This window comes from Ailuropoda melanoleuca, chromosome 7 (genome assembly GCF_002007445.2).
Source record: "Ailuropoda melanoleuca isolate Jingjing chromosome 7, ASM200744v2, whole genome shotgun sequence".
NCBI classification, from domain to species: domain Eukaryota; kingdom Metazoa; phylum Chordata; class Mammalia; order Carnivora; family Ursidae; genus Ailuropoda; species Ailuropoda melanoleuca.
In genome coordinates, this window is record NC_048224.1 from 52,930,481 (window position 1) to 52,954,588 (window position 24,108).

At 48.7% G+C, this 24,108-nt stretch overlaps 1 protein-coding gene across 4 annotated transcripts in view; it reads left to right on the forward strand.

Moving 5' to 3' along the window:
* STXBP1 (syntaxin binding protein 1) overlaps nt 1-24,108 on the forward strand; it is a 63,259-nt gene that overhangs the window by 34,974 nt on the left and 4,177 nt on the right. Inside the window, exons 5-19 of one of the 4 annotated variants that reach the window (XM_019796507.2) lie at nt 436-514; nt 1,730-1,833; nt 3,507-3,655; nt 5,288-5,372; nt 6,177-6,307; nt 7,358-7,465; nt 8,933-8,993; nt 10,344-10,409; nt 11,134-11,214; nt 13,111-13,249; nt 13,929-14,038; nt 15,587-15,688; nt 17,496-17,581; nt 20,495-20,649; nt 22,179-22,304. In XM_019796507.2, coding sequence (XP_019652066.1) covers nt 436-514; nt 1,730-1,833; nt 3,507-3,655; nt 5,288-5,372; nt 6,177-6,307; nt 7,358-7,465; nt 8,933-8,993; nt 10,344-10,409; nt 11,134-11,214; nt 13,111-13,249; nt 13,929-14,038; nt 15,587-15,688; nt 17,496-17,581; nt 20,495-20,649; nt 22,179-22,288 — 1,566 coding nt within the window. In that variant the 3' untranslated portion in view covers nt 22,289-22,304. Of the gene's footprint in view, nt 1-435; nt 515-1,729; nt 1,834-3,506; nt 3,656-5,287; nt 5,373-6,176; nt 6,308-7,357; nt 7,466-8,932; nt 8,994-10,343; nt 10,410-11,133; nt 11,215-13,110; nt 13,250-13,928; nt 14,039-15,586; nt 15,689-17,495; nt 17,582-19,811; nt 20,371-20,494; nt 20,650-22,178; nt 22,305-24,108 lie in introns of all 4 variants that reach the window. The other 3 variants (XR_004626587.1, XM_002916327.4, XM_011221150.3) reach the window with 3 other exon arrangements.

The window sequence follows — 24,108 nt, forward strand, 5'->3', positions numbered from 1 at the left end:
CTTCCTCTCCCACTCCCCCTGCTTGTTCCCTCTCTCGCTGGCTGTCTCTATCTCTGTCAAATAAATAAATAAAATCTTTTAAAAAAAAAAAAAAAGAAAAGAAAACTGGTTTACATCTGAAGTTGCCAGAACTTCATCAGTATGAGTTTCCTGGAAGGTTTTGGACCAGTTTCCTCTTCTGTGAATATCTTCTTAGGAACCCAAGTTATAGTGGCTCCAAAGAACTGCGCTGTCTTCTGGAGTGAGCTAAGAAGGCTTTTGTTCATCTAAACTCTGAAACAATCCTAATTTTAAGTCTTCAGAATTCCATTATGGCCAAACATGAATTATACATAAAAAATCCCTTGCTATTTTGTACAAGCAGCTCAGATTTAACCCAGTTCAGATATAGGTCCCATTTTCTTCTTCAATTCCCTCTTTTTTTCCTCTCTACAGTCTGTCCACTCTCTCATCGGTGACTTTAAGGACCCACCAACCGCTAAGTACCGGGCTGCGCACGTCTTCTTCACGGACTGTAAGTACGGCCAGCAGCTGCCACCCCTGTCCTTCCAGGTTAGCCTTTCTGCACAGCAAGGCTGATCAATAGGGAAGAAATGGGTTGTTGCCATGTTTCCCCTGAGCTTTTTTTTTTTTTTTTAATTTTATTTTATTATATTGCCCTGAGCTTTTATTTTCCCTTCAGAAGATTAATTGCATAAGAGACAAAAATAAACACGCAAAGACAAACCTACTCGGTCATGCAGTTCTTCCTAATGAAAAATAGCACCTCTTTTAAGGACTAGGAGGTTTAATGCCGAGAAGAATTTTCCAACGCTAGCTTTGATATTTCACTGTATAGACTTCCAGGTATCACCATAAACTGTAGTGAATTTCCATCAGTTTTTCGACTAAGATAGTCCAGTCCGGCGGTGATGGTATCAGACGGAAACTGCGTCATTGTCTTGGAGTTCACTTTTTTATTTTGTGGAGGTTTTGCGCATGGAGCCAAGTGCAGAATCATCTTGGTCAATATTTGTTAATACTAAGGAGAGAGGAGTTGAGCTGGGTAGCTTAAAACTTCAGCAATAACAGTGCACCCACCGTTCTTCTCTTTAGGGAAAGCCCTACAGAGCTCACCACTGAGAAAATGGGAAAGGTTCTTGCAAAGAATAATTGTATACTGTTCGAATATGCATAAAGAAGCAGAGAGGTGACATTAGTAATAATAAACCAAAAATGCATTTCTGAGATTCGAAGCCATTTGTTTGGCCCCGGAGAGCCCCTGGCAGGCCCGGTTTCCCCACCAAGTGGATCTCCCATGCAGCCGAGCTCCTGCGAGGATCCCGGAGAAATGCCTCCACCATCTTGCCAGTGGTTTTGTTTTTCCTCATTGCATTTTTCATAAACGTGTCAGATGTGTGGTGTCTGTTCCTATCACAGGCCTTTTCCTTATCCCTTCTTAATCTCCTGGGTTTTTTCCTTTCCTTGGTATCAGAAAGTAGTTTTTATTAGCTTGTTAGCTCTCAATAGTCTTTTTTGCCATTTGCTTCTCTGTTACATATTGAAGGCCTTTTAGGTGGTTTTACCCTTCCTTTTGTACCCTGAGATAAGGGATAGTCTAGGATGGGACGAACTTTCTAGTTGCCTTCTTAAAATCCTAATAAAATAGAAAATCCCCCAGATGTATGCAGCTGTTGAAATGGACCTGCAAGTGGACGGGGAAACCTGCTGTCTTTTGTCCTTCTTGCAGCTTGTCCAGATGCCCTGTTTAATGAGCTGGTGAAATCTCGAGCAGCCAAAGTCATCAAAACTCTGACGGAAATCAACATTGCATTTCTCCCCTACGAGTCCCAGGTGAGCCTGAGTGGGGAGTGCGTAGAAAGTCTGCATCCTTGGGCAAGTCCTGACGGGAGTGCAGTAAGCAGAGTGGGGGAAGAAGACATCATAGTCTGAATTGCCGAATGATCTACTGTAAGTGGGCATTGATGGAATGAAAACAGAGTTCCTTACGGGTCTGCCCGAGGCCCTCATCTGACTCTCCGGTTATTTCTGACTTTTTTTTTTTTAAAGCCCTCACACTTTTCTTTGTGTGCATTTCATCCTTGCTCAGTGTTCACTCCTACTGGCTGACTCCTTGAATAACTAAATGTAGCCAGTCCTACAAGAGCAGGGAAGGAGAGCAGGGGAAGGGATCAGACGACAGCCATCTGCTGCACAGGAGACTGGATTGTGCAGAGATCACCTCCCTCACGCTCTGCTGGAGGAGCAGATGGTAGCCTTTGTCAGTGGCTGTTAACACTTCCGATGCCGGAGCGCGGCGGTAAACCTCTTCCCTTGGGGAAAAACTAATTTGTTAAGCCAGTAAAGGTGAAGCTGATTGTGAGAGAGCGTACAAAATTTATATCTTCATTTTGTAAGACTGGTTAACGTGTCTTCTTCCGGCAAACAAGAAACAAAACTAACAGAACGCTTAGGCATTCTGTAAAAGTTGACCGTGGCTTACAGCATCTTTATAGATCAGCTTCTAGACGTCAGAGGGTGACCTGTTCTTGGGTAAGGAGGGATGGAGAACATACAGTGTGAATATTTAAAGACAGCGTCTTTCCTTTAGCACTTAACGTCAAGCCTGTTTCCAGCTTGAAGGCAGGAATTTTTTTTCTGTGTGAGCCTACCTGGATTAAACAAAACACAACTTTAACATATTCAATCAGATTGCATTTCATATATTTTTAAAAAGTAATAAACTTTTTTTTAAAACACAGGTTTTCTAGAAGATCAGGGTAGTTTACATAAGTGAGACTCTGAGAAAATACTGATAGCTGATAGACTAGGTCATTTGAGAGGAGATTTTAAACTTCTAGAATAAAACAACATATTACTAAGGATAAGAAATTATTAAATCCATAAAAAGCTCCTTTATTTGCCCCCAGTCACAGATGATTTCCAGTCTGTCCCTTACTTATAAAAACTAAACTTATAATGGCCTAGAAAGTCTTACACTAACTTCCTCCTGTTCTTCTGGCCTCCTCATTGTTCATCAGACACTCTGAACACATGCCTGCCCCGGGGTCTTGGCACTAGCTCTTACCTCCACGTGGAAGTCTCCTGCTGGTGAGAAACTCCTCACCTTGCTCGTACATCACCTTCTCAAGGAAGCCTGCTGTCCTCCCTCCCTGCGGCCTTCCAGGCATTCTTTTCCCTGCTCTGTTGTATTCTCATACGCTTAAACCAGTTTCTCACATATCATATAGTTTACTTTTCATTATGCTTATTGTTTATGGTTATGTTATTCTCTTGTAGGATTGCACACTCCTCGAAGACAGTCATGTTTTGGTCACTGATAGTTCCCAGGTGTTTAGCACAATGCCTGGCCTGCAGCAGACACCCAGCACATATTTGTAGAATAAATGAAAACATGTTCTATAGACTCACTCCAAGGTTGGAGAAAACTCCCAACAGCTCACCATTTTGGATGCAAGCATGATATATATTATGTAATTTTTTTTCTTGTTTCTTTTCCTTCTCAGGTGTATTCCTTGGATTCCGCGGACTCTTTCCAGAGCTTCTACAGTCCTCACAAGGCTCAGATGAAGAATCCTATACTGGAGCGCCTGGCAGAGCAGATTGCAACTCTGTGTGCCACCCTGAAGGAGTACCCGGCTGTGCGGTATCGGGGGTAAGGCTGTGCGCCAGTCTGCCTTCAGTGGCCTCCCATGTGTCCACCGGGCGAGGAGCTTCCTTTCATCTTGAGGTTCCTCTGACAGTTGTCTCAAGAGGGTCAAGATTTGAGTATCTTGCATTTATAATCGTTCTTCCGACGTTTTTGATATTCTCTAAATTTTATTGTAAAAGGTAGTAATGCATCCAGAAAAGGGCAGGAAATATATAAATTCAGTTACTGAACAACTAAATGTGAACCCCATATAACCACAACCCAGGCTTCCTGTAGTTTTTTAGCTCTTTCTTACCTCTTAAAACAAGTACTGTCTTTGTAGAAGGTGTTCCAGAGTAAGATAAAATACAAGGATAATTCTCCAAAGGACATATTCCCAGATTTTATAAAGTCATTCACTTATTACTTATCTGCTGTGTGCTAAGTGCTGGGGAGAGAGTCCTTATCTTGAAGACACAGGCCCTGCATGCAGAAGCCCGTGATCTGTGAAGGGTAGGTAACATGCACACCAACCCACATGTGCATAAGCCGTGCGCACCTAAACTACAGGCCCTGCCAGACCAGTGCCTGAGGATAGGACAAGCCAAGGGCCTGGGCAAGTTGGCTCTCCCATTGGGATGAACGGACTTTCGGAGTTGGGAAAACAAAGGGCAAATTTGAGGAGGATTGGCATTCTGGCACAGTGTCTGTGGAGGGCTGTGGAGCAACTTAGTAAAGCAACTCTGAAGCCATTCTTGGGGGCCCTGGAGGCCAGGCTTGGGATTTTGTCGCTCAGTGGTTATCAGTGGGGACCTTTGGGGGGATTTGTATGGGGGAGTGAGAGCAGCGGTGAGGCAGAGACCCAGAGGGGTAGCCGCTGCAGGGGTAATGAAGGACCTGAACTGGTGGTGCCCAGGATCATCGTGGCAGCCTGTCCGTACTGACTCCTTGTCTGCCAGAACGTGCAGCCGTGGAAAAACCCCTCCCTCTGTGATTGGTATTCGCTGACAAAAGCCCGGTGGAAATTAAGAAATGGGGGTCTCGGCCATATCTCCTGACGGGGTCGGGGGAGCTCGGAGTTCATTTGTGGAGGAAGCGGGACTGGGAACGGAGCTGCTTCAGCACTGAGCCTGGCCAGGTGGCAGGCAGCAGCCACACACTGTATACTGTCAGGAGGAACCCTGGGAGGTGCTGTCAGGCTTGGCCAAGGGGAAAGGTCCGCTGGGTCTCACTTATATCGTCCTGGCTCTGGCAGCAGGAATATCACCTGCCAACAACACAGAACAAGACCCCAGGGGATTTGAATTGAGGGAAGTGAGAATTGGGTGGGTGAGGCTCAGACAGCATGGTCACGGAGGAGGGTGGATGGCCAGGAACCTCTGCTGAAGTGTGCTTGCTTTTCTGAAGCCAGTTGGGAAGACTACCTCTGTATCCATTTGGATTTTTTTTTAAAAGAGACTAGAAAATCATTTATGTTCCAGGCACTGAGTGAATATTTTATTTGTCATTTTTAATTATATATGTAATACGTGAATATGTCTTCAGCATAGAAGAACAATACAGGTGAAGCTTATCTCCCCTGAGCCTCCTGCACCTTCCACCCTGCGGGCAGTCAGTGCATGGCCAGTTCACCCTGTGTCACTCCTCCTTTGTCAGGGAATACAAGGACAACGCTTTGCTGGCTCAGCTAATCCAAGACAAGCTCGATGCCTACAAAGCCGATGACCCAACAATGGGCGAGGTAAGTCTGGACTTGGTCCGCGTGGCTCTCTCACCAAGTGACCACAGTGTTTGTATGGCAGCCCTGGGGACAGCTCGGTTCTGTTGCTTACAGAGTGTGCATGGGTGCCACTTCCTGCGCTTTGGCCTCCAGTGAGATGCTTGAGCCCTTGGGTGGGGGGCGGGGACAGATTCTGCTCAGTGTAGTCAGGGTGCCCCATCTGTTTCTGTTTGCTGGGACTTTCCCAGTGTTAGCACTGAAAGTCCTGCGTCCTGGGAACCCCCTCAATAGTACAATATCAAAACCAGAAAATTGACGTTGGCACAATCTCCAGCCCTTAATCACATCTGACTAGTTTGTACGTGTGCTCGCATGTGTGGATGGTTCATTCAATTTCATCACATGTGGAGATTCATATAACCCCACTACAATCAGGACAGAACTATTCTATCACTATCATAATTTTCAAACTGAAAGTCCCAGGTCCTGGGAACCCCCTCGGTCCCAGGCAGACTGGATGGTGGGTCACGCTATTTATAAGCAAACCCAGGCGGTGCTCCTTCATAAGCTCACTTTGGATGCCAGTCACAGTTTTGGATCTACTTTAAAGGACCCTTGTTAGGAAATAGACGCATTGGATTTTTGCACGGTGTTTACTGGTGTTCCTGTCAAGCAGCAGATGGACTGGTCAGTGCTATTTTAGTAGGTTTTATCTCTGAGGTCACTTCCTGGGGCTGCTTTTACAGGAGGGGCAGCTGCGCCAGTGGGAGAGACTGGAGTTGTATGGGTGGCTTGTGAAAGCCTTCCCTGTGTCTGCCCTTCCAGGGCCCAGACAAGGCACGCTCCCAGCTCCTGATCCTGGACCGCGGCTTCGACCCCAGCTCCCCTGTGCTTCATGAACTGACTTTTCAAGCTATGAGTTATGACCTGCTGCCCATTGAAAATGATGTATACAAGTAAGTATGCAGACTCGGTATGGCTTTGCAGACAAACGAAATGCACCTCTAATCTAAGAGAAAGGATGTCTTTCATCCTAGGGAAAGCGGGTGCATTGCAGTAGTCTTGCTAATGAGCCTGCACGCTTTTCTGTGAGTCCCCCAAATCCACTTGGCATTAGCAGCTGGGAGCTCGTGCCCCTGTGGGGGAGAACAAGAACTTTAGATCTTTAGTTCACGGCTCGTGTCACCTCAGCTCAGAGCCTGCTTGAGGGGTTCATATGTTGGGTGTGTGTGTCTACGCGTGCACGTGCGTGCGTATCTTATTCAGAGGTAAAACGTCATAATTATAGGTCATGAAATATGATAAAATATATCAACAGAAGTTTCTTACTGAACTTTATTTGCAAAAAGGAGCTGTTTTCATTATAAACAACATTTTTCTTGGTAACAGTTACCCAAAACTCAGTTTCTAAAAACTAATTTTTCTTTTTTGGAAACAGACTGTATTGTTCTCGTGTCATTTATTTTATAACATTAATCATAAAGATAGTGGCTTCAAAATGAAGGTTCTAAACATATCATTGAATGTCAATTTTCCTCCCTCTTGGTACCTGTAATTCTTGCTTTCCCTTAGATGTTCGTGATTTCACATGTAAAAATATGCTGAGGACCTGCCGCAGGCACCTGATTTTAAAACTGAAAATTTAGGTACCACACATTTGAGGGTGAGATCGGTCCTTCCCAGGAAGGAGCAAGCGTGATCTTTGTTTTTCCCTTACAAGTAGCTCTGAACCCACCTGTATCCTGGCTTGAGCACATACCAGGTGACCCCGCAGATTTTAAAACAGAGCTTCAAGTCCACTGACTCTGGCTCTCTCCCTGCCTGAGAAACTGCTGCCATGTCAGGTGCTGATCCAGCACACCTGCTAGGGACAGTGACCCATCAGATGGTCGCAGGCCTGTGGTGGAATCATCCATGAGAATATGTGTCTACTGAGGACTGTAAGCTCCTGTCTGTTGTAAATCGGAGGGGGTTGCATGAATTTCATGGGGACGTCTCCTCTCTAGGTATGAGACAAGTGGCATCGGAGAGGCACGGGTGAAGGAAGTGCTCCTGGACGAGGATGATGACCTGTGGATAGCATTGCGCCATAAGCACATCGCGGAAGTGTCCCAGTAAGAGCCCCTTGCCTCCGCCCCTCTCCAGGGACCCCAGCCAGCCCCGCCACCCCAGCCCCAGGGCTCACCCCAGAGTACAGGGCGAGACCTTTCTCCAGGTGGCAGTTGCTAACGTGCACACACTGGGCAACTTGCCCAGAGCCGCTCAGTGGATGAATTCGCCAACGTGCTAACCAGCGATGATGAATCCCTTCTAATCTCAGCTTGAGCTACACCAGTTTCACCAAATGAGAAAATCTGCTCTGTATTCAGGTGGCTCTTCGTAGTTTTAGAATATATCCGTAACTCTCAGGAAATGCTTTGTAAACACTAATTGTTTAAAGCCAATGCCTGGGGCGTCTGACTGGCTCAGTCAGTAGAACATGTGACTCTTGATCTCAGGGTCTTGAGTTCAAGCCCACGTTGGACATAGAGCCGACTTATAAATGAATGCATGAATGAATGAATGAAGAGGAGGGAGGGAGGGAAGGAAGGAAGGTCCTTCCATTGAAAGATCCAGATTCCACTGTATCAATTTGATTTTCTTTTACATGATTTTCTTTTGTATAGCCGGTGTGTGATCTTCTTCCGCTATTGTTATTCCTAAAATTTCCAAGCAAGAGCTGACATGTATATACGGAACCCGTACCTTGCTCTGAAAATGTTTCCAAATGTTCCTGTCACCTAAATATTTTTTTTTGTAGATTTTGTTTGTTTGTTTGTTTGAGAGAGAGAGAGAGACAGAGCACAATGGTGGGGGGGGGCAGAGGCCGAGGGAGAAGCAGACTCCTTGCTGAGCAGGGAGCCCTGCCTGACCAGCACGGGGCTCCTCCCCAGGACCCCAAGACCATGACCTGAGCCAAAGTCAGATGCTTAACCATCTGAGCCACTCAGGTGCCCCTAACACCTGAATGTTTTTAAGTAAGACGTTTAAGCTATAGATAATAATTCTGCTTTTGCAGAAAGACATTCTCTCTGCTATGTTGAGTTGGTGATGTCCTCAGTAAATTCACAAGGAAGAGTGGGAAAAGAACACAGTCTTGGATAGCTCAGTTGTTCAGAAAAGTGGTCCCCAAACTTTTTGGATCATTCAACCTTAGGAAAATGTTGCTTCACTTTCCAATATGCAAGTTTATTTATGAATTAACTATGTAATTGATTGTAATATGTATGTTTTATGGTATATACAAAAACATAAATTCAAGAAGGATGGAGTAAAATAAGCATAAATAGATGTACTAATAATTTGTTCTCTCGAATCATCGCGTACACCCCCCCACCACCCCGGAGACCCTGGTTTAGAATATTAGTTAGGAAAATGATGTATCCTCTCTCTCTCCCTCAAAAATCACTTTAAATGTATACCTTACTGGCAGGAAAGCTGCCAATTATTCCTAAAGGAAGAATCTCGCACCACTTCCGTAGCAGCCACATGGAGCCCCAAGGTGTTGCTGTGAAACTTAGCTGCCTCCTTCTGTCTTCTAGGGAGGTCACCCGTTCTCTGAAAGATTTTTCTTCCAGCAAGAGAATGAATACTGGAGAGAAGGTAAATGCATGCTAGAGCTCCCGTGTCCTTTAGGCTAATCCCTGTCTTCCTTCTGGGAGCCGCCGGCAGGGCACCTCCTTGGCACAGGACTAGTGAGTTATGAGGTCATCGTCCCCTCTTCATCTAATATCCTTTTGTCTTACTTTTGCATTCAAGATTGAGATCAGAGCCCCCATCTTTTGATGTCTATAGAGATCTTCATTTTATTACTCTGAGAATTAATATATACTGTTTTAGATCATAATTCAGTTTAAGCCTTAAGAACCATGGAACCTTTTTTAGCTTATGGTGGAATTAGAACTCATAACTTGCCTGGTCCTCTCCTCATCCTCACTGTTGATCAGGCATGCTTTACCCATCGTGGTCAAGGCAAATACAGCTCTGATTGTGTCAGTCCCTTGCTTAAAACCATTTGGTGACTCTGTTCCAGTAGAGTCAAGTCTCAACCAGGGACACACCTTACAGCACTGGACCATCAGGCTCCCCAGACTCTCAGGTCTGCCCCCACCCTCTTGCACCCACCACCTTGCTCCAGCCATGCCTGAGTTCCTGGGCCTTGCCTTGTGAAGTCCTGGTTCTTTGGCTCAGGCATCATTTTCTCCGGGAAACCGTCCTGACTCCTCCCTAGACTGGTGAGGTGCCTCTCTGCGCCTCTGCACCCACACTCGTGATTTTCTGGAGAACACTAACCCTCTCAGTCGGAGTGGCTCGTCTGCTAGATGGTAGCTCCACAAAGGCAAGAATGTCTCTTTTTTTGTTTGTTTTATTCTTGTATCTCCAGCACCTAACCTGGCATATAGTAGTAACTCAATACATTTTTGTTGGATAAGAGTAGAATTAGGTGGGTCACACAGTTAGCAAGTAAACAGACCCCTTTCACCTGACAGGATGCACATCCCAGCCGTTTCCCACGGTCTTCCTTCTTTCTACCTGTCTACACCGTAGAGCCTACAGCCTTTCTGCTGGGATGAAATGTGAATTCAGTTTCAAGGCTGCTTGAGCTGAGTATGCTGAAGAGCAGCGCGAAAAAGAAAAATTGCTCTTTCCTGGCAAGAATTATGCTCTCAGTAACTTTCTAGTCCAATAAGTAAAACATAATTGCTATACTTCGGAGTTCAGTTGCCCTCCTATAAGATAGTTGTGGTATTTGGATCAATAATTTTTTGAACCAGAGGCCTGGAAATCTAAACCCACGGTGATCTCGGGTTTAACAGATTCATCTCGAGAGTTTCTGAGCGTGCATTTGGGAAGTCTGGTGCTGGCTGCTCTCCTGCCCGGCGCCCACCACACTTGCACAGCCTCTTAGGTCAGGGCCATAGCAGTGAGACCCTGTTTTCCTTCCCCTTGTAGACCACCATGCGGGACCTGTCCCAGATGCTGAAGAAGATGCCCCAGTACCAGAAAGAGCTCAGCAAGGTACGACGATCCCAATAATGGATTTGAATCTTCAGTATAAACAGTTGTAGCAAAACCTCTCAGAGCCCTGCTGTACTAACTGATACATTGAAATCCACAGATTTTTAATTAACTTCCAGTTTTATTAGGAAAAGCTGAAAGGCTGGATAGCTTATTTCCTATGACTTTCTTTTCTCCTCTTCATCTTTTTCTCTCTTTATCCTTCAATTCCTCACCTCAGGGGCTCTCCCCTGGGCTACTTCAGTGTGCTTATGACATGGCAGCTGGCATCCCCCAGAGTGAGTGACCTGAGGGAGCGAGCCAGGAGGAAGTCACAGGGCTTTTTCCGTCCTGACCTGGAGTGTCCTACATCCCATCCTACACTCTCTGTTAGAAGCGAGTCACTGAATCCAGCCGACGCCCAAGGAGGGGGGTATTAAGCTCCACCTCCTAGAAGGAGGGGTGTCAGAGAATTTGTGGACACATTGTAGAACCCTCATACCATCCTACCCCCATAAAGGATTCCTCCTCCACTTGCCTCCATTAGAATGTGGTTTGTCCCTCTCTTGACACACAGAATTTTCTGTCATGATGTTTGTGTCCCTGCTGGAATGCATGTTTTATCTCCTTTATGGGGCCAGAGTCTCCTTGGTGCATTGCATAGTGTTCATATGTAGTAGGAGCTCAATAGATGTTGCACGAGTCACTGAATGATTTCTTGATCACAGACTCTGCTTTTTCCTAGTATTCAACTCACCTGCACCTGGCCGAGGACTGCATGAAGCATTACCAAGGCACCGTGGATAAACTCTGCCGAGTGGAGCAGGTAGGACCTTTTCCTTCTCTTTTTGCTGTGCCCATTGACCGAGCTGAATTATAACTTCTGACCTTGAACATCCCGCAGAATCATAGAATATAGAGATGGGGAAGTCTACTAGATCACGTTGTCGCAACTCTGGAGCCAGTCAGTGTACTTCCACTCTCAATGGTAGGGACTAGATTGGTCTGGAATGCTGTGTCTTTTGGATTTTGCATGTCTGACTTTCTGCTGGCTCCCTGGAATGTCTGAAGAGAGATCTATGCATCTCTGAGCCCTACACTGACAAGGCTGGCTGAATTTTATCTTCTGAGTGTGTTTTTCCCCTGCTGTGGCCACACTAGCTTTGGAGACCTAGATGCTGAGAAAAGCTAGTGCAGTAGCATGTCAGAAACTCACCCACAGCCTCCCTGATCGCGATTAGGACTGAGAGTCAGCGGTTTGGGATTTGAGTTCTGTCTGTCACTGATCTGTTTGATGTGCCATTTCTGCTTTATTTTCCTCATCTGCAAAGGGAAATAACAATGCTGCCACATTTTCCAGGAGTGTTGTGTGGAGTCACTAATCCTGGCCGTCCATTCTAGTGCGAGAACGTTTCTCAGCTAGGGTCAGCTTCTACGGCAAGGGAGGGCATTAAGTGAGTGTGAAGCCGCAGTGAGAAAGAACAGCTCAGGTTCTCATTGTGAAGCTGAGATTTACATCTTCCGGCACGATGTGACAGGCCAGCTTGGGTTTGTCAGACCTGTCCTGATTCATTGACGCTCTTTCAAGGGGAAGTGGCCTCTGCAAAAGTCCATCAGTTTCACGGGCGATCTCGGCAAGCACAGGACGTCCTCTTCAACAGAACTGGACTGTCCGGAAAATAGGGCATCCCTCCATCAGTAGAAATGCAGGCGGGATGAATCCTTGGAAGCGTACATCTTTTCAGAAGTGCTCCATGGTATTTGTTGAACTCGTTACGTTTAATTGGACCTTTAGAGAGTATTCAACTCAGGTCTGTTGAGGCTGGTGGTAGCTCCGAGAGGTAAAGGGGTCTGCGGATGCCCACCTTCCTTGACCTGGACAGACCATGAACTCGAGACCGTGATGGTTATGGACTGGTGGGGTCTTCGAGGAGGGAACCTTCAGGCCACCCCTGTCCGGGCTCCAGGGGGAGTTGCAGCCGCTGGTGAACGGTCCTTGGTTTGCTGAGGCCGATGTGCCGCCTTCTCTGGCCTCTTGACAGTGGATCTGACTCTTGCCTGAGTCATGAAGCGGGGGCTCTCACTGTGCTCTCTCTCATCCTCCTTTTGCCAGCCCCTCTCTCCTCCTTCATCTCCCTGGGTTGGATTTGCAGTTTCGGGAGCCCTTGTTTTTCTCCTCGCCCTAAAAGTGGTTGGAAGATTAAAAACAGGTTGGAAACCTAAAGTAGCTAAAACTCAAAAAGCATGTCCTTCAGTGCCAACGGGGAGCACATGGGGAGAGTCTAGCCAGGCAGCGGCCCCTTAAAATGCCAGAGCTTTACAGGTGTGGGAAGTGCAACCCTTTCAGCCCCCATCCCTCAGCAGGGCTTTGTACCTCTAGGGGTCCCGCCAGGACTGAGGCTTGACCTGAGGAGTCCCTGCAGGTGCAACGGCACTCACCCGGAGGGAGCTGCCAACCTTCAAACAAGATGGCTAAAAAATCATGGTGGTTTCTGTTTTTGCAAAATGAACCCTGGGGCTGTCATCACTTCTCACTGACGCCATAGAAAACAGTGCTCATGACAGCAGTGCTGATGACGGGGCGTTGTGAGAGCAGAAGCCCCTGCATAGGACCCTCCCCAGCCAAGCAACAAATCCCATTTATGGACCACCAGTTGTCTTATAGTTCCCATCCATTCAGACTGTCACCAGGAATGGGGCCAACATGGTGTGTTTTCTGCAGGACCTGGCCATGGGCACAGATGCTGAAGGGGAGAAGATCAAGGACCCCATGAGAGCCATCGTCCCCATTCTGCTGGATGCAAATGTCAGCACTTACGACAAAATCCGCATCATCCTTCTCTACATCTTTTTGAAGAATGGTAGGAATGGTGGGATAGAGAAGAGGGGATAGGCCCTTGGGCAAATGAGGCAGGTGGGAGAGAGAAGACAAAGCAGAAAAGTAGTTTAGGAGACATGGAAAGGGGTATTTAATACAGAGATCCCAGGGGCTCTTTGCATTTGGGGAAATGTAGGCAAATCAGTTGCAACTAGAGGCAATTAATTCTAGAGGTAATAAAGGTGTGGCATCTATGGAAGAGGATGGGTGGGAGCAGGGAGAGGCCACTGACTGCAAAGCCAATTTGTGAGAGCATGTCTGCCAGATCCTTGCATCACATTCGTAATCTCTGCCTTTAAATACCTGATTTTTATGCATACCACAGTTGCCCATAAGTGTCCATTGTGCAGAAGATGGACACTGAGACTCTTGACTTTGAGGTGGGTGGGGGTGGGCAGGGATGGCTGTGAATCAGGAGACGGATGGAAATATAGACCATAATGGGGCAGTTGCTGATGGTCATAGCCTGGGACAGAGTGGCCAGAGTAGAATCAAAATGCTGATTTTGTCCTCATCTTACATAGAGTTAATGTGGTGAAGATTCATTTCTACTAACCCTGAGGAGGAGAAGGGGCACTGTCCCCCTTCCGGTGATCGGCTCTGCTTCTGAGTGTGTGATGCACGGTGGTTGGGTGTGGCGACCGGGGGTCTTGTTTTCGCAGGCATCACTGAGGAGAACCTGAACAAACTGATCCAGCACGCCCAGATCCCCCCAGAGGACAGCGAGATCATCACCAACATGGCGCACCTGGGGGTGCCCATCGTCACTGACGTAAGGGGCCTGCCTTGCGTAGGGGGAGGGGGAGGCAAAGGGAAGCTGGCATGTCTTATCGTTTCTCCCCTACTTACTTAAGGTGCCTTGTGACACATACACTCAACATTGAGAAAGAGAAAACATATAATCAGAGGAATAAAGGTATAGGGATGTAATAAAATAGAAGTATAACTCCCAGAACCAAGATGTGCGCATCAAGAAGTCACACAGGGTCATTAAAGCTGAGCTGTGTCTGAACCAGCCCCAAACAGGAGTCATGCAAGCTTCATCTGTGTCTTGAGGTCAGTCTGACTCTGCCTTTGCACACCCAGGTCCAGCATCTTCTGTGAGGGCGAGAGCACAATGCTTAGCATCAAGCAGGTTCGCCACTTGGTTCTTTAGTGGTGATGGTTCAGAGCCAGGCCAGGGCAGGGTGTCTGGGAAACCCGACCACATGGCACGCTCTAGAAGAGGCTGGGCATCAGGTGGCTCCAGAGCTCGAGGAAGAGGCCCGAGCACTGTTCAGAGCTCTCTGCTGGGAACCTCCCTGTATACCTTCTTCCTGTGTGGAGTCGTTCACACAAGAGTGCTGTAAAGCTGGAGCTGCAAATGCACTTCTTTTGGAGTCTTAGAGTCAAAAACTGTGTCCCTGAGCCCAGACCAGAGACCCAGAACTGGAGATAGTTTGGTGTTTTTATTTTTTTGTTTTTTGTTTTTTTTTTTAAAGATTTTATTCATTTATTCGACAGAGATAGAGACAGCCAGCGAGAGAGGGAACACAAGCAGGGGGGAGTGGGAGAGGAAGAAGCAGGCTCCTAGCAGAGGAGCCTGATGTGGGGCTCGATCCCACAATGCCGGGATCACGCCCTGAGCCGAAGGCAGACGCCTAACCGCTGTGCCACCCAGGCGCCCCAGATAGTTTGGTGTTTTTAGACTATTGTTCACAAGAGGCACGCAAATGGGAATGGAGATGGTTTACTCATGCACCCCGGACTGTCGAAGCAAGATCAAAGACCAAGTACTACCCAAATCAGTCTTTTCTCCTATTATTGAAAGCAAACTTACTTTAACTACCAGAATTTTTTTTTAAGATTTTATTTATTTATTTTAGAGAGATGGTGAGAGAGAGAGAATGCATGTGCCAGTGGGGAGAGGGACAGGGGGAGGAAGAGGGAATCTCAGGTAGACTCTGCTGAGTGCAGAGCCTAAAACAGGGCTCGATCTTATGGCCCCAAGACCATGACCTGAGCCAAAATCGAGTCAGACGCTTGACTGACTGAGCCATCCAGGTGCCCCACTACCAGGATTTTTTTGAATGGCGCTTATATGTTTGACCCACATTTGCCATTTTTTGTGGCTTTAAAGAACCATGTTTGCTCCGGTTTCTTGGGCGAAAGCCCAAGGGGCACATGCTGAACTTTTCCAGGAAAACCCTTCCCACTTCATACTCTGCCAGTGCTGACTCTCTAAAGGGAGTCCTCGGGAGCGATTTCCAAGGGCCAGCAAAGTTGCAGGGGCCCAGATGACCCCTTGACTCCATCTAATCTCGCGTGTGTTTGCACTCAGTCCACGCTGCGCCGCAGGAGCAAGCCCGAGCGGAAGGAGCGCATCAGCGAGCAGACTTACCAGCTCTCGCGGTGGACCCCGATCATTAAAGACATCATGGAGGTCAGCGAGGGAGGGCTGTGAGGGTGTGTGGGGACAGCCAGGGCCTGGGGCTCTTCACCTTACAGGCCCAGAGGCCTCCAGCTTCACCTGCTGTGGGGTGGTGGTGATGGCCTGGGGTTCTCTGTCCCGGAGGATCTGTATCCAGTCTCTGGGCTCTTTTAGGCCCCATAGCCTTGTCCTGAGGATGTAGAAAGAGCCATCCCCAGAGGCCACCAGATGCCGACCCCCATGATCCATATGATGTAGCCCGAGTAGAGCCGCTCGATGGTGCTGTATCCAAAGAAGCAAACACATCCCAGCATCTATAGGTCAGATGAGTAACCAGCGCCACTGTGGGGGTGGGGGTGTGGAGGGGCCTTCAGGATGCGACCCAAGCCAATCCCTCCCTAAGATTCCTCGCCAGTCAGGGACCCTGCCAGGCATGTTTCTGCCTCTGCTTTTCTGTTCACATCCATGCTTTGCCTGTGGTGCTTTCCCTTTCCACTTCTGAGCCCTGCCTTCCTTCAAAGTCCCCTTCAGGTCTGACCATTCCCATACACTTCCCCCATCCGACCTCCCAGCACCGCAGAGGCCGCCCTGGACTCCTGTAGTGTGTGTCAGGGCTGCTGTTCACATATAGGTATCTGTTCAGTGCTTGGAGTCAGCTTTTTATACCTTGGCCTCCGCCCTCAGCTCGTGTGTCCTCTGGCACCGTGCCTGGACATAGTAGGTGTTTCGTATTTGTGAATGTGAGGTGTCCCTCTGCTCTCTGCTTGTAGCTCGAAGGAACCCTGCTCAGAATCCTGCCCCACTAGATCTTTGGGGCGGGTCTTGGAGCTGCCCTGTCCAGCTCCTGCTCCCCATAGGTGGACTAGACTGGGGTCCTGACAATGAAGGGACTTTCCCAGAATTCCTTTGTTAATTCAAGCAGTCTGTGTTCCTGCTGACTTACATGTTAAAATAAGTATATTTTAAATATATATAGTGAGTCAACTTCCTATATTTAAAACCCACAAACCAAAAGGATGGGAGAACATGAACATCTAGAAATCAATTACATTTCTTTGTAATGTAATTAAAGCCCACCTCTCTGTTTCATTTGCTCCTTTGTTCTCCTCACCCTTTTCCTGCCCCTCTCCCCAGCCCCGTGAAGAGACGTGTGTAGGCTTCACATGGTAGCTGTTAGGAGGGGTGGAGATTTCTAGACAGCAGGAGGTGCATAGCTGCAATCCACCCACTGGATAATTAGACCCTTGGAAAACTGAAGTGTAAGGTCTTGTCTTGCATGAGAGACCCTGCCTGTGCCTAGTTTCTACAAGACTGATGGCAAGTATCAGGAATTTATTGGACAGAATGCAACATTTATAACCTTACAAAGAACTCACATAGAATGTAAAAGAAAAAAAAATTAGAAGGGAAGCAAGAAAAATTAATGCAGTTTTTTTTTGTTTTGTTTAAGTTTATTTTTCTTAGTAACCCAACATGGGCTTGGACTCAGGACCCCAAAATCAAGAGTCACGTGCTCTTCCGACTGAGCCAGCCAGGCGCCCCATTGCAGTTTTTTGGGTTTTTTTTTTTTTTAACTTCTCTTAAAGAAGCAGACCTACAAACCGATCTCAGTGCACCAGCCAGTTGTAGAGGATCTGGTCCCTGCGGAACGCTGTGCCAGGCACCGGCAGTGGGCAGCAGGGCAGGGCAGCTCTGCTTGTTACAGACTTGGCCATGTCACTTTGCTAAGTGACTTATTCTTTGAATCATCTTGCCTTGGTTCTGTCGGCCCTTCTCAAACAAAAGGCAAAAGCCCACTGTCTGTCTCTTTACTTTCCAGGACACTATTGAAGACAAACTTGATACCAAGCACTACCCTTATATCTCCACCCGCTCCTCTGCCTCCTTTAGTACCACCGCGGTCAGGTGAGTGGGAATCCTGAGCCAGCCAGGGGAGAAGTGGGACCATCTCTGGTTGGTCCTCAGCCACACGGTAGTCCTGTTATGCAGCAGCAGTATCCACAGGAGCCGTCCCACTGCTTCTCATCACAGCCAGAGCGCAGGCCCAGTCCTTGGTGCGGCCTGCGAGGCCCTTCACCCTCTGGCTTCCCACTCCACTCTCACTCATTCCTTACTCCTCCCTTTGTTCTCTCCACTTCTGCCACCCTGCCTTCCTTCTCGGCACATGGCAGGCTTACTTCTGCCTCAGGACCTTTGCACTTGCTTTCCCCGCTGCCTGCAATTATCTGTCCCCAGTGTATGGGGACAGTATATGGCTTGCCCCGAATCTCCTCCACCTCCCTGACTACCTTTTTTCAACATTACACTACACCAGTGTTCCTAGGTGCACTATTCATAATAGCTCAAAAGTGGAAATGACCCAAATTTCCATCAACTGATAAATGGGTAAACAAAACACGGTGTATTCATACAATGGAATATTATCCAGCCAAAGGAAGGAATGAAGCACTGACGCATGCCACAACACGGGTGAAGCTTGGAAACGTTATACTAAGTGTAAGAAGCCAGTCACAGAAGTCCACACCTTGTATGATTTCATTTGTATTAAATGTCCAGAGTGGGCGGATCTGTAGAGACAGAAAGTAGGTGAGCGATTGCTGGGGACACGGGGTGGGGGGGTGTTGAGGTGGGGAAATGGGGAGTGACTGCTAATGGGCATAGACTTTCTGGGGTGATAAAAATGGTCTAAAATTGGTGATGGTCCACAGTTCTGTGACTAAAGACCACTGAATTGTACACACTAAATGAGGAATTGAATGACATGTGAGTTATCTCTCAGTAAAGCTGTTACAGAAAATAGAGGAAAAAAAATGATAGCCTCCTCCCAACACCTCTTCTCCCGCTTCCCTTTTTGTTCACGCCGTGGATTATACCAGCACATCGTATAGTATTTGTGTTTCTCTTGCTTTACTGCCAGTCTCCCCCCCACTAGAATGCCAGCCTTGCGAGGGTGGGGATTTATGTGTCTGTTTCAGCCTCAGTTGCTAAAACAGAGCCCGGCACATAGTAGGTGCTCTGTGTATTCCGCTTTCGCTTTTGATTAATCAGTTGAAGGGAATGAATACGTTGTCTGCATAGAGCTGCGTTTCTCAGAATCATTCCTGATGCGAATGTAGATGATGAGTGTGGATGCCGTGGGTTTGTTGGGTTTCTGCCTCATACCTGGTGATGCTCAGATATTTCAGCTTGGAGACGTGAGTAGACGGCGATCCATCCTTCTGTCCCTGGGTTCTCCAACACTGTGTGTTCTCTTGGTCGCTCATGGTATCTTCTGGGGTCTGTTTTCAAACGTTTCCTCTTTTCCTCCTCCCTGCCATGCATCGGGAAGCCTTCCTGCTGTGCTCTGCGATGACGTCTGCCGGCATTTTGCCTCCAGAGTCGTCTTGGCCTCCCTCGTCTGTGTGGCCCAGGCTGTTCCCTGACCACAGCAGCATCTGTTACCTTTCCTGAGGCGGCAGCCTCCAAGCCAGGGTGCGGCTCTGTTTTTCTCTGACCGCGAGAACCTGGGGTGACTCCTGAGAACACGGCTGAATGAATATTAGAACTTGGAACAGGAGCATCGCTAGCTCCAGAGAGGCTGTGCTGGGCCCTGGAGTAGCACACAGCTCGCGGGATGAACACTCTCCAGCCTTGTCCCCCTGCTCGCACTTTGCCTGCCTGTCTTCTCTCTGGCCTCCCAGCCTGCTGCCCTCACTTTTAGACCTTCTCTTGGGCCAAGGCTGGAGGCCCACGTGGCCCCTGTGTCATTGCATATCTCCTCTGATGCCAGTGGAGGCCAAATGTTGATTGCCAACATTGGAGTAAAATTCAAAATCCCCAGTAGTGCCGCGGCCGGGCAGGCTGACAATGGCAGACTATCAAAGGATGCTCTCTGTGTTGACCCACATGTGCCCCTGGCACCTTCAGGATTGGAAAGTGACTTTACTGCTTTCATTAGTCAGGGAGAAGGGTGGAGATTTCACTAGAGACTCGCTCTCCTTGATTTGCTTTTCGTTTTGCTTCCCCCATTTTCTTAACCTGGAAGCAACCCATTTCTCATTGTTTCTGAGGACAAGGTGAAGACTTACTAAGAGAAGCCCAGGGACAGGGGGGCCCCTCTGGGAACCATCCCACCACTGAAATGCCTGTCTTTCAGGGGCAGCTCAGTGTCACGTCTCCTGGGAAGACTTCTCCAGTGATGCCTAGATGATGCTAGAAGGCCCTCCCCTGAGTGTGTCCCAGTAGCACTGAGCTCCTCTATAGCACGATTCTGACCTGCTTCCTTCTCCCCACCCACCCCAGTTAAACCAAGAGCTCTTGGTGGGCATGGCTGACTCTCCCTCGGGTCGGCACCTTGGTGCTGGAGGAGACCGTGGCCCAGTGAGGTGCTCAGTGCGTGAATCAGCGTGCCAACCTGAAGACGGGCCTTGACTCCATCGTCACCGCTCACTGCCAGCAGTGTTCCAGACAAGCCTAGAAACCCATACGCTCGAGGGCAGAAGCCTGACAACCACCGTGAGGGGAGAAGCTGTGGAATGTAACACGTCAAACTTTAAAGCTAACTTGAGCCTGCCTGTTTCCAAGAGAGTGACAAGCTCACGGCATGAGCGGCCAGAACCCTTGATAATGTGCACAGCGGTTCAGCTCAACCAAACTTGCTACTACTCTGTTTTGGTCACTGGTGTACAGAATGAATGTGTAGATAAGTCATTGAGGTATGAAGTGCTAAATACTTAAGTGCAGATAAGCATAATTAATCTCTCTCTCTCTCTTTTCCTCTCTCTCCCTCTCTCCCTTCTCCCCTTCCTCTCCCTTTCTCCCTCTCTCCCCTGACCCCAGCGCCCGCTATGGGCACTGGCATAAGAATAAGGCCCCAGGGGAGTACCGCAGTGGTCCCCGCCTCATTATTTTCATCCTTGGGGGCGTGAGCCTGAACGAGATGCGTTGTGCTTACGAGGTGACCCAAGCCAATGGAAAGTGGGAAGTGCTAATAGGTGAGTGGGGGCATGTGTTCTAGAGGGAAGGGGCTGCTTCATCGCACTTTGACCCATTCCATGCTTTGGTGTTTCATTCTGTCTTCGATTCTCCGTTGCCCTTGCAAAACTTAGTCTCTAGACATGTTTGTGGACAGCAGCAGCTAAGCGGCAAAAGGTTCTTTCCTCGTGTCTGCACTGTGTCTCGTGATGAGAGGCAGCTGCAAGCGGTGGGAAGCACCTGATCACAGACTCCAGCACACCCACACTCCCATCCCTGCTCGGCCACTGCCAAGTGGGTCACCTTGAGCAAGCGCCCCACGTCTCCATGCTGCGATTTTCTTACCCAACCAAACTGGGTTTAAGAACACCCACTTACAGCCTCGTTACTGGGCCTGAGGTGGGACTTGTCAGTTTCCTGGCATTGGGCCTCCTGTCCAGAAGATGCTCAGCGAACGGAAGGTATATTATCGCCCCCTCCTTTATCTGTCAGTTGGAGATAGACAGACGCAGCATGCGAGCAGATACTGCCCGAAACTTACTGGCCTGACTGCTGGACTCTGCTAAGGGGCCTACCACTTCTAGGTCGGCCATACCCTTTCTGACATTTCCTTTCCAGAAGAAAGGAAGCTACTCTTTAGAACTGACTTAAGGCAGTGGAAGACTTTATTCCTTTTTCATGCCTGCAGGAGTTTCCACAGTTTCTAGGGCTGGGTGGGGAAGAGTGAGCTGAGAAAAATCGTGCTTTCTCCAGATGCCTTCCTTTTGCCCCATCTTGCCCTTACTGAAATGGATTGCACCTGCCCGGGCTGCCTCTTGACATTGACAGAAGGCTGTCGGCACAACTGCCCTGGCCTTGCCCCAGTCTCTATAAGCTGTGTCAGTTTTACACCTCCGCTTTGGGGTGACCAAGTCACAGTGCCCCCTAAGCTCTCAGAGTAAACAGGTTCTGCAGACCAGTCCGTGTGGCCATTCCTGGGTGTGTCAAGATGGACCTGGCACTCTCAACCCCCTTTCTAGAGACCACCATTGAGTAGGGAAATTGGACATCCTCTCCTTCCCCTCCCCATTCCCTGGAACTTCCCCAGCTGGTTGCCATTTCTCCCTGTATTGTTTTCTCCTTTTTGTTATGTGGACCCCATGACAAAGCTTTCTCTGTCCCCTGCTCGTGTGTGTGTTGCATGCATATGCTGAATAATTCTCAGCTCAGACACGCTTTCCTGGACAGAAGCTGTCACAGCCAGGCTTTGGTATAGATCTCCCACTTCGACTTTGGTCCTGACTTGCGGTTCCCTGGTGGGGGGTGGAACCCTGGGGAGATAAAGTTACCCCTGCAGACCTGCGGAGAGGCCTTGCGCAGACAGCTGACGTCCGCGGCGTGGCCTCATCTGCTTCGTGCATGCCGGCTGTCCTTGAGGCCCGTGTGCGTGTGCGGTGCTCGCATCTTGCTTTCTCGTACCTCATTGGCTGCATAAAACGTAGGCCTGAGTTGGCATGTTCCTATAACGTACCGTTGTTCAAGCAGTCAGCTGGACTCTGTTCTCCCACAGGTTCTACTCACATTCTCACTCCCACCAAATTTCTCATGGACCTGAGACACCCCGACTTCAGGGAGTCCTCTAGGGTATCTTTTGAGGATCAGGCTCCAACAATGGAGTGAGAGCCAAAGAAACAAAGTAAAAGCAGCTTATTACAGAAAAGAAACTCTTCCACTCTGAAGGGTTTTCTTTGATTATTCCGTCACTCTTTTTCTTTATTTTTTCCCTTTTTAGTTTATTTATTTGATTTTCTTTCAACAAGAAAATGCTTGCAGTTCTTAACACCGATTGAAAATGTGTCCGGCGCTGCCTTCACAGACCCTGCCGTGAGAGCCTCTGGGCCCCGGCCTGCCAGCTCACTCGTGCCCTGGGTCACCTGCTGCTCAGTCAGGCAGTGCAGCCCCCTGGGTTTTATTCCAGAAGTGACCATAAGTGCTGTGACCAGGCCCTCAGAGGAGCTGGAAGCTGAGGGATGCCGGAGGCGTGGCACGCAAGCCTACCGGCCCGGGGGAACCTGTAGACACCAGGCAGGGAACACATAGCGTCCTGCTTATGTTGGGGTGTGGGGACTTGGGGCCAGCAGGCATTCAGGGGACCATCATGTCTAAGAAGGCAGAAGTCCAGTGGAGATATCCACGGGCACCTATCGTGGGGGAAGCCCGTTGGAGCGCGTCAGAATGGACTCCACAGCAGTGGTAGTTAGACACGGAAATATCTTGTTCCCAGGACAGGCACTTGGCTCGAGGAACAGTTTCTAAGGGGTGATGGGCTCACGAGCCACGTGTACTTGGTGAACTCCAGCCACCAGTGGAAAGCTCGGGTCTCATGTTCGTCTGGGGAAAGTGGCCCTTCGTAGTCACTTATCTTTCCGTAATTGCTTTTATTTTCATTCTCCTGTGGATTTTTTTCCAGAGTTGAGTCGTCATACCCCTCTGTGTCACTGAAGTCTCTCAGAGAGATCTGAGAACCTTTGGGTTAAAATCTGTTCTTAATGCCTTGTGCTGCTTGAAAGAGTGTCTTCTCTCCCCCACCACACTTGTGCCTTTTCCTGTTAGCCAGGAACCCGTGTCTGTCTCCTAGATCATCCAGATTTGAATCTTGTCCTCATTTCTTCCTCTCTCTTTCCATCCCTCATATGTGCTGGGGATCTCTTCTGATGTGTCACGTGACAGACGGTTACTGAAGAACCCCCCTATAACATTAGTTATTCAGTAGCTTCTTATGCGGTCTGTGACGAGGTCACACTCTGTGTACCTGACTTCGTGTACCCCCCTGACGGTGTCCACCCCCACCCCCACTCCCTGCCTGGGCTGAGAGGTGGCCTGGTGAGTCATGGAGCATGGATCACCTGTGAGCAGTGGCGAGGCCTGGACTCTAGCCCCAACTCTGCCAGGAGCACCTGTGTGACTGCAGGAGGTTCCCCCCCCTCCACGCACAAAGTGTGCAGAATGCAGAGAGGCTGGATCGCAGGGCCCCAGGCTCCTGGAGCTCTGACCATCTAATTCGGTCTTTCAGATCGGGTGCCTCAAAGCTTGCGGGCCTACCCTCATGCATTTGCAATCTCTGATGAACCTCAGGGGACTGGGCCATCAGAGCCATAACCGGGGAGCACCAGAAGCGTGTTTGTTTGTCTAAAGAGAACATGCTTAGGCCAAAAAAGGACTCGCTCTAAAGGTCCGAACAGGCAGCTGTGCAGTTTGTCTCCTCTTTCCTCCTTGTGGCTGAGGGATGGCTCCCCCTGGGCAGTAGTGAGGGCAGAAGCCGCACGTGGGACGAGCCTGCACGCTGCACGGTCGGCTGGCCGTGGCCCTGGGCTGCCTTCCCCTAGAAAGTGCAGCCAGTGGGTGGTGAATAAAAGCGATTGTTAAAAAATAGTCATTGTTTGAAAAAAACTAGTCATTGTTTAGAAGTACTTTGGTTGGTTGGTAATCAGACATCTGGT